General features: G+C 42.3%; 1 protein-coding gene across 1 annotated transcript in view; it reads right to left on the reverse strand.

Moving 5' to 3' along the window:
• Positions 1-15,004, reverse strand: part of LOC145406316 ((3R)-3-hydroxyacyl-CoA dehydrogenase) — a 158,100-nt gene that overhangs the window by 90,505 nt on the left and 52,591 nt on the right. Inside the window, exon 2 of the mRNA XM_080277479.1 lies at positions 13,257-13,373. Coding sequence (XP_080133605.1) covers positions 13,257-13,373 — 117 coding nt within the window. The remainder of the gene's footprint in view (positions 1-13,256; positions 13,374-15,004) is intronic.

The raw sequence follows: 15,004 nt of genomic DNA on the forward strand, positions 1-15,004 counted from the left end.
GCCTATAGCTGCTCTGAAGGTGTCCTTTCCGAGACGGCCTGTAGCCTCTCAACCCTCCTGAAGGAGACGGCCTGTAGCCGCTCTGAGGGAAAACAGGAGACGGCCTGTAGCCGTTCTGAAGGTGCCCTTCCCGAGATGGCCTGCAGCCGCTCAACCCTCCTGAAGGAGACGGCCTGTAGCCGCTCTGAGGGAAATCAGGAGACGGCCCGTAGCCACTCCCGCCTTCATCAGGAGACGGCCTGTTGCTGCTCTGAAGGTGCCCCTGAGTCCGCTTGTAGCTGCTCCCTTCCCCAGGCCACGGCCAGTAGTTGGGCCTTAGCAACAGCCTGTAGCCGCGCCCCTAGAACGCCACGGCCAATAGCCGGACCCTACAGCAGGAGACGGCCTGTAGCCGCCCCTCCGTTGGGTGCTGACTCCGGTTCACCAACCTACGACTCAGAGGGAGTCCACAGCCTGGAGGAGTACTGGAGAGGCACCGTGACTTTCCCTGGACTCTTCTCCCTGCAGCTGGATCTGGAGAGGGCTCACCTGACGCACCCCGACGTAGGCCGGCGCCGCAGCCCCTTCCTGACGGCGCCACCGAGCACCAGGGACCGTAACCCTCAGAACCCCCAGACCGCCCCCAGGACCCCCAGGCGGGACCTCCCTACACTCAGACGCCGGAGATCTTCGCCCTCCATCAGGCGCCTGAGCGAGAAGTTTAGGCAGTTATTCGACCCCAGCCCTGAGGGCCGTACTGCCGCTTCAAGCCCCGAAACCGTGGGGCCCTTCACCGCCCGCAGCCCCTGATGAGAAAGGATGCCCCTACGCGTGATCCCGTGGCCCCTGGACACAGAGGCCCCCGGCAGCAGAACCCACCCCCAACGGTAGTGAGGCTGGGTCACCTCCGCCGCCCTTGTACCTGACCACCACAATGCCCAGACCCGAAAGGAGTGACAGTGAAAGCACAGTGTCCGTGACTTAGTGATGTGAAGGCAGAGCAGTGAATTAACCATATAAAGGAAGTCAGTGAGAGAAGCACCAGTGGCAATATAAAAGTGGTGGAGTGAATAAAAGTAACAATGAAACCGAGAACACGGCCAAGCAGTGAAATACGGGTCTATTATGGTGAATACGCTACATCTGATAACGCCGCATCATACTAAAATCATACACAGACCCCAGTGTTAAAGTAATAATTGCCAACAGTGAAATAGTACCACCCACTCCACAAATATATAAAACTTGGACTTCCTGCAATAATAGTATATAAACCTCTGCCCTAAGTGCTGTTCACCTTGCCCGACCTTGACCTGAGTAGTATCCTGTGCGATCCCAATAACCCATATCAAGGCCTAAGAATTATAATTGTCCAGTGTATCTGTATTCATGACATCTACCTGTTCCATTTAGAATTTAGTAATACACGTGTAAAGTTGTTACCTTGAGTTTTTGTGTCCTGCCTCTCTCCTATTTGTCTAAGCTCTGATCTAGAAAGAAAGCCCAGCTACACACTAGGTGTTACAGAGACAGGAAGCCGACCCTAAAACTCCTAGCATTACAGACACAATTACACAAATAGCAATCTACTGTCAAGGAGCTGTGGCAGACTGGTAGGAATTTGCAAGTCAAGCTGTACACACTGGCAGTGTTTCATCAATGGCATAACTTAGGCTTAATGTTTACTGACTGATTGATTAACTGATTGAATATTTATTGTTGTAAATGTATACTGTGTAAACTTTGCATATATATGTAATTATATGTATTATGATTATATATTTATAGCCAGATAGATAACTAGATAAGTAAACAAATATAGGTACAGACAGATAGATACTGTAGGTAGATAGATACTGATATACCATTCACAAGAATACCAAACTGCAAACCTTGTGTGTATTGCATAGTAATGAGGAAGCACAGGCATGATTTATATATAATGTTCTGTATTATCTAATGGACTGTTTTGCTGTAGAAGTTGAGCTTGAGTGAAGTTGCGAAATGTCATTCATCTCCTCATCTCAAGTTATTTTGCCCTTATTTCCCCCATTAGTGGTAGGTGGTGGCGACCATCATCCACTCACTTGATATAATGCTGCCTACTTCTTCCTAAGCCTTTATCATTCTTTTTCTGTGCCTGCCCTCCTCTCTTCCTATTTCTCCCATCCTTCCTGTCACTTCTTATTGCTTTTCTTTCCTTTACAGGTGGCTTTACATTGAGTGACAAGCCTAATGGTTTCCTGTAAGCCAAGAAACCATTTACAATGCTGGGTGGTAACCATATAACCAAAACATATGTGCTCCCTACTTGTCAACAAGTGGGTTGGTGGGGGGTTAGTGCCCCTCCCCGTAAAACAAATAACTCAAAGTCAAATGGCCACCCTTTGTGGGATTGTGGCATCTGGCAATAGATAGATAGATTTCCCCCATCTACTGCCTTCTTTCTTACTGTATGCAGTAAATCACTTCTTTATTTAAACTACAGAGTGAAGATGCACTGCAAATATTACAACTACTTGTAACTAAATAGAGAATATAGGAGGTAATGGGTGCAGGCAGTTCATGTTTATAGCGGCAGCATGTGTGCACTATTAATGTACATAAACCACACGGCCTCCACACTCACACACCACCAGTACACAGTATAGTTCACTCTAAACTCGCTGCTTTCGGTTTCCAATTCTGTTATTTTTCTTTCTTTCTTTCTTACTCGCCCACTTATTATTATGAACCTTTAATGGTTTTCAGTACAAATAAGACTTTATTAAGCTGCAAAAAATTTCAAGGTAACAACAATCTTTCACAAAGAATCAGGATAAACTGTGAATGAAATCTTCAATAATAGCCATTTTACTGTTTTTTTGCCATCCATATCTACTATGCTGGAATCACCAGTAAATATTGGTATCAGTTCGGTATCAGAAAAACTGCAAATATCGGCGATATATCGGTTCGGCGAATCGCACTGGTTACAGCACTATGTGGCAATCATTTACCACCACATACACAATCAGGAAAATATAAAAAACAAACCTCAAGAATATGAAGTGAACAGTTAAGGTCCTACTGCTGCTTAAACTAAACCATACACTTACCTCAGCAAGTCTACAGTTACAGGCAAGGCAAGTGGTTGATTGAGGATTCATTAAGGAACAGCCACAGAAACAATTTTCTTCCCAGCTCCATCTGAAGAAAATTTGCAACTGGCCAAATACTTTGAAAACCTTATCTATACCAATGCGTGTTTCAGATGCTCTGATTTTTCTGTTATGTATTTGTCAAACTTTGGGAAGATACAAGTGTCTGTGCCTGTACATGTACCCAGTTGTAAATTAAATAGTCTCCCTTTCTTTGCCTTTGTCATCACTTTCTGTTAACCTAACCATGCACATGTGTGTTTCTGGTACATAGCAAAACATTATGCAAGTGGAACTATATCGCTGTAAAAGGGAAAGGGTTTGAGCTTGGAGTGTCCAGGACCAATCAAGGTAAATCCCTTAGGTTTTGTGTATCCAACTTGCTTAATTCCATTATCATGAACCATGTTTGGTACATATTTTGCACGATAACCAAGGGATCTCTTTACTGTATTTAACAACCATTTCCTCTGGAGTATATTATGAAACTGGCACCATCAGTTATCATGGTAAAAAAAAGCTGTAGTTGACAGTACAGGTTTTACGTTTTACGTTGTATCGTTTTACGATATTTCGCATTTACGATCCTTCTTCTTTAGTACCAAGTGTTCATTTTACGACTGAGCTCCCTCGCATTTATGATTGGGCATGTGGAAATCCTACATTCACAGGCAGATCAGCTGAGAGATGCGTGGCATACCCGCCTCACCCACACAGTTTCCCGTGCTTTTGCCAGTCTCACCCACGTGCTTGTTCAGCATACAACCTCTGTGCATCTGTGTGCATCAGTGCCCATGATAATACTATTTCTCCTGTTCTTCATATTTTGCACCCCTAGTGCCACCACCGTGATGTCTTGGAAACGCCCTGCAACATCTGGTGCTGGTGATATGAAGCCAAAGAAAGTAAGAACATCTTTAACTCTGGAGTCTAAGCTTAATATTGTGAAGCAGCACGAAGCAGGTGAGGGGGCAAACTCCATCGCTCATTCCATGAGTCTTGCACAGTCGACTGTAACGACTGTTATAAAGCATGCTGTCAATATTAAGAAAGCTGGGGAGACAAGCACGACTCTACAATACACAAAACATCATCATTATTATTGCATATTAGATCACTTGTATGGGTCTTGGGTTCCTTATACACGAGTCCAGGAACGCATCCCTATTTATCCCATTAAACCTTAATTTCACTTTACGATTGCCTTTCTAGGAACGCATACCAATCGTAAAACGAGGGAGACCTGTATCCTGTTTTGCTTTCTTGCTTGTTAACCTCTCAATGGTCACGAGGTACTGTAATACATTTGTGTGCATCACAGGCCAGCCCCAAGGCCACTTTTTTTAATTTCAAAAACCTTCCCCTCCCTCTTCAGATGTGAAGAAAATCATCTGGTGCACCTGGCACTGTGTTTTTTTTTTTAGCTTCCTAAACCCATCCTATGATTTGCTATGATTCGCAGAAAAATTCATAAAATCACTAAGCACCCACCAATAACATGTAAACAAATGGGCAATAACATGCAAGATGAACTGACTGCCTAAGTGCTTGGGATGCTAGGGCAGAAGGGTCATGTAAACATACCACTGACTTTCATTCCCTTCCCATGAGGCACTGAGTTCAATACCAGGCTAAGCACCAAAATGGCCGCCAAGCACCTACATGCACCAACAAGTAGCTAAACCATCCAATTATCCGCTAGAAGTAAAAAAGTGCTAAGAAACAACCTACAAAGGGGTCAAAATCCTGGTTAAGTAGACATGTGTGTTGCGCTGTCATACCACACAGCAAAAAAAAAAAAAAATCCGGTTCCACACTAGTGCTCAGGGCAGGCGACTGGGTCCAGAATTCCGCCAGCTGTATGGCCGCTTTTCCTATGAGTTCAGCCTGTCCTATGTTCCTTATGTTGACTCCCCGTGGTGTTGAAGTGAATGTGAGAGGCTGTCTCCCAGGCTGTCTCCCAGCCCCTTTCCTTACCCCCGTTGAAGCTGGCCAATCAGATAGTCGGGTAGAACTGCAGCTAGCCAATAAGCTGATGCCTGACGCTACTCCTACCAGCAGCCGCGGAGGGGAGAGAAGGGACAGTGTTGTTCTCTCACCTGCCTTGTGTGTGCTTTCTCATTACTATTATAAGATTTTGTAACCATTATTACCATCATTATTATTGCCATTGCGTTTTGAAGTTACTGGTACTCGTAACTGTTTGTGTTTGTGTGTGTGTGTGTGTGTGTGTGTGTGTGTGTGTGTGTGTGTGTGTGTGTGTGTGTGTGTGTGTGTTTTTAATTCAGGTTATGGGTTCTTTTTTTTTTTATCATCCAGGTTACAGGGATTTTCTAATAATGTCCTCATACATTGAATGCTGTCCTACTTTTTTATTATTATCAGCAATATAATACTTTATTGTGTTTTTCTTGATGTTTGTGATATGGCTCGTGTTTATTGGTGGTTAAAAACTCCAAGAAAAACACACACAAAGTTTCTGGCCTTTAAACTGCTATTATTGTGAAAATAATAATACTTATGTCATACAACTTTGATTTTATTCCACAGTATGACACTCCTGGGACATTATGCTAATATATTATTGGCCTCTTATGATGTACAGTATTTCTGTAGTTATTAGTAGGATCAAAATATTTTCTTAGCTGATCGGTCAGGCAGTGGGGGGCAAAATTATCCTTCTTCACACGATATCATCATGATTAATGACAGATAGTGCAAAATAGAGGTTATTGCAATAAAGGAAATACCATAAGCTACATTTTAAAAACATACACATCAAAATAACACAAGCAGTTACTGAGATATCAAAGTTTTAAAGTTGCCAGACTTTAAACACATTTTCTGGCGTTTTGTAGTTTTGGCACTTAGCCCGGTAATGAACTCAGCGCCTCCCATAATTGTTTGCAATTTTCCATAGACTGTGTTATTTCAACGCCCTTGGTACTCAGACTGAAGGGCTTCATTCAATGTCAGCAGCCATGGTATCCCCATCCCCCTTCACCTAGGCGACTCCCCTTCCCCTCCACCTGCAACTCATGACTGAGCACCATCTGTTGGACAAACGAGTGTGGTGCTTCATACAATCATGACCAGGTATATGATGATTTGAAATGCAACAAATCATTAGAACGATAAAAAAAAGCTATACCCAGTTTCAGCTTTATATGATGAAAGTGATGGCCATGTACGACAATCCCACAAGCCAAAATTCAGATGTTTAACCCAGGATGACTACCTTGTGTTTACATGCACAGAACCCCCATCTGAGGCCTCTCCACACAGTCTCATTTGTGTCACCCCTTTGAAGACCTCGTATCACTCGTCCACTTGCTCAAATGTCCCGCAGCTGTGACTGTCTCCATTGTGTTCCCTGTGTTACATAACCATCTTGTGTGTGCGGGGTCACTGAAACACCATCACTATCGCCAAATAAAAATGCAAGTGTGCAACAAATAATGCAGTGTACAATCTTCATCGCTGCCTGGCTCACTCCTATGCTCCACGCCACGGCACACCACTACTTCTCCCTCAGCCTTACTGTTTTGCTCCTCCTCAGCCTCACCACCTAGCTCTACTTCAGTTTCACTCCTCACCTCCTCCTGAGGATATGGAGTAATCATTCAGGCCCTCCAGCTGTCCCCAAGTAAAGAGGGGTACCCTTGGTGATGACTCAGATTGTTCTAAGACATACTTCAGGTGGATGGCAGAAATGCTTATCGAGATTTTAGGTTACATGGCCCTTAATCCCCAACATACCCCACTGAACACTTGTTAAATCAACACTGATTTACGATAAATTGATATACGATAAGGTTTCACTTGAAGTAACCTCATCACAAACAAGATCATGACTGTATTAACTGGTTCAGATTTCCTTAGGTTCACAAGAAGCACTCTACTTATGACAGTGGCTGTACAGTCTGCCCCAAACTTCTGCAGAACAAACACTTGCATACCTGACTTATTCACAAATTGGTCCTGGAACAAAAAAATAAATAAATACATAAAAAAAACATAAAAATAAAAATGAAGAAAAAAAGGAAAAAAAGTGCACATACAGAAAGCAAGGAAAAAAAAATGGCTGTAGAATGTTGCTGTGGAAGTATACATGCTGTCACTGAGTCCTGACCTTTTTGGCATAATCATAAATATATCATAAATAAACAGTAAACTATGCAGTCTGTGGGTTAGATATGAACACTTACAGAGCATGGACAGACTGCATCACACCAAGCAGATCAGTAGTTTGTAAACAAAGTTAACTGACTGCCTGCTAGTAAATGCAAAGAGGCAGTGAAAGATTTAAGGTACCTCTACATAGTATTTTCATGTACTTCCATATTAAATAAATGATTTAACACAAAATTATTTTCCTTCAAAACATATTGGTGGATGTTAAATAGGAAAAATTAGTAAACATAGTTTTTTTTTCTTTTAACAGACTGTCTTCTTTGCATTACATACCTTGCGTGCACTAGCAGGCAATTCCAAAATGGTCAGGGCTCAGCAATAACTCATACAGTAAAACCTCGATATAACAGACTGCAATATACAGAAATTCACTTTTATCAGAATCAAGGCGCTGACTGGACTAAATTCTTATGAAATGGAAAAAGTCCGATAAAGCCAGAAGCAGTCCGAACTGCCTGACCACTTCAGCTATGTTCACCACAATAAGGTAAATAAAGAAACATGTTTATCAGTGTACAGTACAGTATTATTAAATATATTATACCATTTGCTTACTATCTATCTATCTATTGCCAGACACCATAATCCCGTAAGGGGAGGCCATTTGACTTTGAGTTATTTCTTTTATGGGGAGGGGCACTAACCCTCCACCAACCCATTTGTTGACACGTAGGGAGCACATATGGTTTGGTTATATGGTTACCACCCAGTGTTGTAAATGGTTTCTTGGCTTACAGGAAACCAGCTGGCTTGTCACTCAATGTAAAGCCACCTGTAAAGGAAAGAAAAGCAATAAGAAGTGACAGGAAAGATGGGAGAAATAGGAAGAGAGGAAGGCAGGCACAGAAAAAGAATGATAAAGGCTAGGGAGGAAATAGGCAGCACTACGTCAAGTGAGTGGATAATGGTTGCCACCACCAACCACTTACTGTAGTGACTATATAATACAATACAGTACTGCAATGGTAGTGAAACTCGTTGGTGCAATCCAGACTAATGTCTGATATGTTGGAAAAAGTCTGGGTTGGCAGAGGTAAGTCTAGATGTCGCTTTTATCAGACTCTCGCTTTTTTCGGAATCGCTTGGGCCCCAATTAGTCCATACTAGTGAGGTTTTGCTGTACAGGTATACCTCTGTGGCAACACATTTCCATCTACACGTCTCACTGTCGCTTTTAATTAATATCAATACAGTAAACTCACAATTATCCATTGTAATTCAGACACGCCCTAAGCCAAATAACGTGAAAAGCTGGATATTACATAGTACTCCCCATCGGCTCAACGGTCAGCGTAGAGACAGATAATGTGTTACTGTCCATCTTATCTCTCTATCCTAAAATATCCCATGAGTAAAAGATGAAAACTAGGCATAAAATAAAATAAAAAAAATTATACAGTACTGTACAGTAATACAGAGCCTCTTGGCTACCACTTACGAGCCGGTTGATATATCTCAATGCCGAATATTGCATAGAACTGTCAGTTACGTCCTGTTTTGGTGCCAGATGGTGCATAATTATGCCAGATATTGCTTCAATAATGCTGAGCCTGCAGTACCAGACACTGTGGTGGGCCAGGTATTGTGACAAAGGAAAAAAGAGTTTACTAAACAAGTCTTAGGTGGTTGGTTTCTTGTTAATTAGTTATGGAATGATTAGGTTAATATGAATGTTGAAATGAGGAAATGACTGATGAGTCGCCACTAACGGACACCTAAGTAGGACTGTCGGACACACCCTTGGAAATAATACTCTATCTATCTATCTATCTATAGCCCGACGCCCTAATCCCGCAAAGGGTGGCCGCAGACAAAATGCCTCCAAGTCGCTCTGTCACCCACCATTTGACTACCATCCCCCCAATTCACCCCCCTCCTCCCTCATATACCTCTCAACTCCATCCCTCCACCTCATTCTCGGTCTATCCCTCCCTCTCCCTCCCTCCATCTCACCTACATACACCCTCTTAGTCAGTCTTTCATTCTCCATTCTCTCCACATGTCCAAACCACCTCAGTGTATTTCTCCTAATCTTCTCAACCACATCCACATCCACCACACAACGTTCCTTCACTTCTACATTCATCAACCTGTCCCTCCGTGTCACTCCACATGCTCCTCTCAAGTAACTCATTTCCTCTGCTCTCACTCTTGACTTGTTCCCCTCTTGCAAGGACCACGCCTCGCTTCCATACGTCAGGGTAGGGATCACAATACTGTCATGCAGTGACTTCTTAACTTCCATACTCACCTCCCTATTTCTCATCACTGCTTTCAGCGAACCAAAAACCTTCCTTCCCTGCTGTACCCTTTCACGCACTTCATCCCCCAAAGTTCCCTTCTTACTCATCACACTACCCAAGTACTGTACTTGAATGCACTCACACTCTCCATATCCTCACCATCCAACCTCACTGTACACTCTGTGACCTCATTCCTCTCAAACACCATAACTTTACTTTTGTTTACATTAACTTTCAGCTTCCTCCTCCTACACACTGTCCCAAATTCATTCACCAAACCTTGCAACTCCCATTCATCTTCTCTCAACAATACTGTATCATCAGCAAACAGCAACACCGGAATCTTCCAAATCTCACCCTCATTCATTAGAGCCACCCCCACATCCACTGCCCTACCCTGCACCTCCTTTACAACCCCATCCATGTATATATTAAACAGCCATGGAGACATCACACAACCCTGTTTCAGTCCCACATTGAGATAAAAAAACTCACTCAGCTCACCATCCACTCGCACCGTAGCCCTAGCTTCTTCGTACTTACTCTTCACATCATTCAACAATTTCCCCTCCACTCCATATATTCTTAATACCTTCCACATACCTTGCCTATCTATTCTGTCATAAACTTTCTCCAAGTCCATGAAGGCGGCATACACTTTCTTTCCCTTCTCTAGATACCTCTCCACTACACATCTTAGAACAAATATCTGATCTACACACCCTTTTCCCTTCCTAAATCCCCCTTGTTCTTCTCCAACTAGCTCCTCTGTCATATGCCTAACCCTATCAATGAGTATTCTACCATATATTTTACCAGTCACACTAAGAAGGCAAATACCCCTATGGTTACCACATACTTCTCTCTCCCCTTTTCCTTTATATAAAGGAACAATTATACTTGATTTCCAGTCCTCTGGAACCCTTCCCTCTTCCCAAGCCAATCTACACAACTTCCATATCCACTCCACAACCATCTCACCTCCATACCTCAGCATTTCACCACACACTCCATCAATGGGGTGCTTCTGAAAAGCCTAGTATTCCGTCAGATGGCTCCACTGTAGCAGTAAACACATTCCCGCGCTGTTTAAAAAGCATACTTTTATTTGTTAAATATTTACACTGTTGTGTGAATTTGTGAATCATGGTAAAGTCATATGCCGTAATATAAATAATACAAATAGAACACGTATATATAACGTATCATGAATTGTTTATATTTATCATAAACTGAAATTAAAATATCACTGATGGCATGTGACGGCAATCCGCCATTTCAGTGGTCCTATATTATTTCATTTCTGCTACATTTAGTGCAAGTTAGATTCTTAATACATAGTTTGTTCAGAGTGTAAAGTACGCCTAGTGGGTATCTTGACTCATCCAGTCTCTATGTGGGCAGAAATTTAATATTGAGTAAATACTGGCATTCACCATCATAAATCATCCGGTCGGAGGAACCGTTCCAAAACCAAGATCATTTACGCGTCATTTTTTGCTCGGTCTCACCAAGGACAGACGACCGTGAATGGTAAACAAGCCAAGACACTGCCTCCAAGTGATCCACAAGATTCACACGGAGTCAAGTTCAGTATTCACGATTATATATATATATATATATATATATATATATATATATATATGCAAACGTGAGAACACATGACGAGTAAATACTACTGAATCCTCTTAAATGTCTACCCCCAGTGAGATTGCATCCAGGTCAAGAGGACTGGTATGTGCACAAGCTACTGACTCAGTCAGTGGAAGATCTTACAAACATATGTGTGTGGACAGGTGGCCTGGAGACAGTTCTCACATGACCATACCATTAGGGACTTGCTAAGAGGGGGCAATGTGTGTGAGATATTGATGATAAGATGACCTTAAGGTATTTATTTGGTAGGCACTTGGTGAAATGTAAAAATTAAAATAACCACTAGTTCTCAACAGAAAAAGATAAAACTTCACTGTAACACTTTATTTACAAAAAGCTACAATGATACATATGAATATGACTCATTCATGGTGCAAGGAAGCTGCAGGGGAAGGTCTCTCTCTCTCTCTCTCTCACTCTCTCTCTCTCTCAGTTTAACAGTCAGGAACTCACATTACTGAACTATGTGTCTTTGTGGGTGTGTCCATTTACGACAGTAATGTAACCAACGTCGGGAACAGGGACATGAGAAATGGGCGTAGCTTAGTTAACAGCTAGACAGGCAAGATGTGGGAATGACAATTACACAAGGATATCGCTCAGTGAAACACACTGCCTATACATAGTCACTTATGAACCAATGACGAATGTTATGAATATAGCTCGTTTCTACTCTGAGTGAATCCGTGACATTACACGCCATCAAAATAAAATTTTTCATGGAAACTTGAAATCCCTCGTGAAAAAACTTAAACACGGGACTGTCTTGTGGTGCGCATGCGTGAAGGAAGCGAGCAAAATGTTGAATGCCAGTATTTACTCAACATTAAATTTCTGCCCACATAGAAACTGAATGAGTCTAGATACCCACTAGACGTACTTTACAGTCTGAACAGACAATGTATTAATAACCAAATTTGCACTAAATGTAGCAGAAATTAAATAATATAGGGTCACTGGAAGGACGGGTTGCCATCACATGCCATCAGTGATATTTTAATTTCCGTTTATGATAAATATAAACACTTCACGATACGTTATATATGGGTGTTCTATTTGTATTATTTATATTTCGGCATATGACATTACCATGATTCACATTTTCACACAACAGTATAGATATTTAACAAAGAAAAATATCCTTTTTAAACAGCGCGGGGAAGGTGTTTACTGCAACAGTGGAGCCATCTAGCGGAATACTAGCTTTGAAAGCACCCCATTCCTGGGGCCTTCCCCAACTTGATCTTCTTCATTGCTTCCACTACTTCCATCCTACTGATCTCTTCCTCCCTCCTCTCATCTCTTCTTCTCCCAGCCATTCCCCAATCACTTATACTCGCACTGCTGTCACTCTCTATATTCAACAAATCCCCAAAGTGCTCCTTCGATCTCCTCAATTTCTCTCTCTTCTCCACCAACAATCTATTATTCCTATCTTTCACTCCTCTACTATTTCCCCTTTCACCCTGCTTTACTTTCTTTACCTCCTTCCAAAACAATTTCTTACTCTCCCTCCATTTCACACTCAGATTCCTCCCAAACTCTTCATCTGTTTTTTCAAGCATCACACATTTGTAAACATTAGCCAGTTATGAGGAGTTATACAAAGTATTCCTCGTGAATGTTCAGGGCCAACTATGCTTAGGGGAGGGTGGCTAAAGCCACACTAAACTCTTTGGCTACTTGACATCACCCTATATAATCCATCTTATAACCACCTCATTATCCATAAAATCACTGTCTGAACCAAATTCACTTCACATAACCTCTTCAGATACTGGGGGTTGCCTGTACCAGGCAGAGTATTTTCACTGAAGGAGTCAAGCAAAGTCAGTTATCATCTCTTTAACTTGTCAGCAAAAGAAATGGTTTCAATTCACCTCTGGTCACATGAGGCACGACAGCTTGCAGATGACTCACTATTCATATACTTGCTGTAATGACATCTGTGACTGAAAAGTACTGTACCATATGGCTTCAGGTATTACTGTGTTGAGCACCTCCCTCAAAGTATCCTTTCTTAAAATATCACTGAATCACTCACTGATCATAGAATTGACTGTGTCCTCTGCTGCCCTAGAGTCCAAGTCAGCTGCAATAACTTGGGCTCCATCCCTAGCAAGAATTCGGCAGACTGCTCGTCCAATGCCACCACCTCCACCTGCAAACAGTAACTCATTAACTGTCTGAGTAAGAGATTGTTGTATCTGCTGTGAAGACACTTTGTCAAATTAGGTATAGTATTTCAGTTATGGAAACAGTTGTAAAACTACATGTATGATTACTGCTGTGTTCACTTATTATTAAGATGTAACCTACTGTGTACTGTACTTTAAAAAAGCCACCCCTAACTAATTCACATGGATACATTTATGTGAAGCTACAGAATGTGATGCAAGTGTTTGGTGTATCAGACAGAACCAGGATTTCGGGGGCTTGAACGATGAGTGAATGGAAGCGTGGCCCATTGGATTGGGCAAACTTGGGCTGTCTGGACAGTGCTACTCCTCACCCTGTCCTAGGGTGGGAAAGGAGGTCAGGATGATGATGAAGAACGTCAGTGACAGAACTGATCCCATTTGTGGTATAAATCAGATATCAAAACATCTATCTATCAATTGCTAGATGCCTCAATCAAGACATCAATACCTAAAATCATTTTCACTCCTGAACAGAAAATAAAAATATCATTTCATAATGTTACAGACTGTATAGGGAAATTTCTGTCACTGTGGGTCCAAATCAAAGTCACTGATGACTCTCAAAAAGGTGAATGGAAACTTAAACAACCTCACTTTTCTTAAAAGATCTTTGCACAGCACATCACATATTAAACAGGTGCACTGTGAGACCTTACTAGAATCACTTACAAACTTGCTCAAACAAGATCAATCAGACATTTCTGCTAACAGAGTACAGACTAAATGGGAACAGTTACATTACTAGGCTGCTATATGCTATCTATCAATCTGTCTATAGCCCGAAGCCCTAATCCCGCAAAAGGTGGCCGCAGACAAAACGCCTCCAAGTTACTCTGTCACCCACCATTTGACTACCCTCCCCCCAACTTACTCCCCCCTCCCTCATATACCTCTCAACTCCATCCCTTCACCTCATCCTCGGTCTACCCCTCCCTCTCCCTCCCTCCACCTCACCTACATACACCCTCTTAGTCAGTCGTTCATTCTCCATTCTCTCCACATGCCCAAACCACCTCAGTGTATTTCTCCTAATCTTCTCAACCACATCCACATCCACCACACAACGTTCCTTCACTTCTTCATTCGTCAACCTGTCCCTCCATGTCATTCCACATGCTCCTCTCAAGTAACTCATTTCCACTGCTCTCACTCTTGACTTGTTCCCCTCTTGCAAGGTCCACGCCTCGCTTCCATACGTTAGGGTAGGGATCACAATACTATCATGCAGTGACTTCTTAACTTCCATATTCACCTCCCTACTTCTCATCACTGCTTTCAGTGAACCAACAACCTTCCTTCCCTGCTGTACCCTTTCATGCACTTCATCCCCCAAAGTTCCATCCTTACTCACCACACTACCCAAGTACTTGAATGCACTCACACTCTCCATATCCTCACCATCCAACCTCACTGTACATTCTGTGACTTCATTCCTCTCAAACATCATAACTTTACTTTTGTTTACATTAACTTTCAGCTTCCTCCTTCTACACACTGTCCCAAATTCATTCACCAAACCTTGCAACTCCCAGTCATCTTCACTCAACAATACTGTGTCATCAGCAAACAGCAACACCGGAATCTTCCAAAT

This window comes from Coenobita brevimanus, chromosome 70, assembly GCF_032717465.1.
Source record: "Coenobita brevimanus isolate Jiangsu-jjx chromosome 70, ASM3271746v2, whole genome shotgun sequence".
Lineage (NCBI taxonomy): Eukaryota > Metazoa > Arthropoda > Malacostraca > Decapoda > Coenobitidae > Coenobita > Coenobita brevimanus.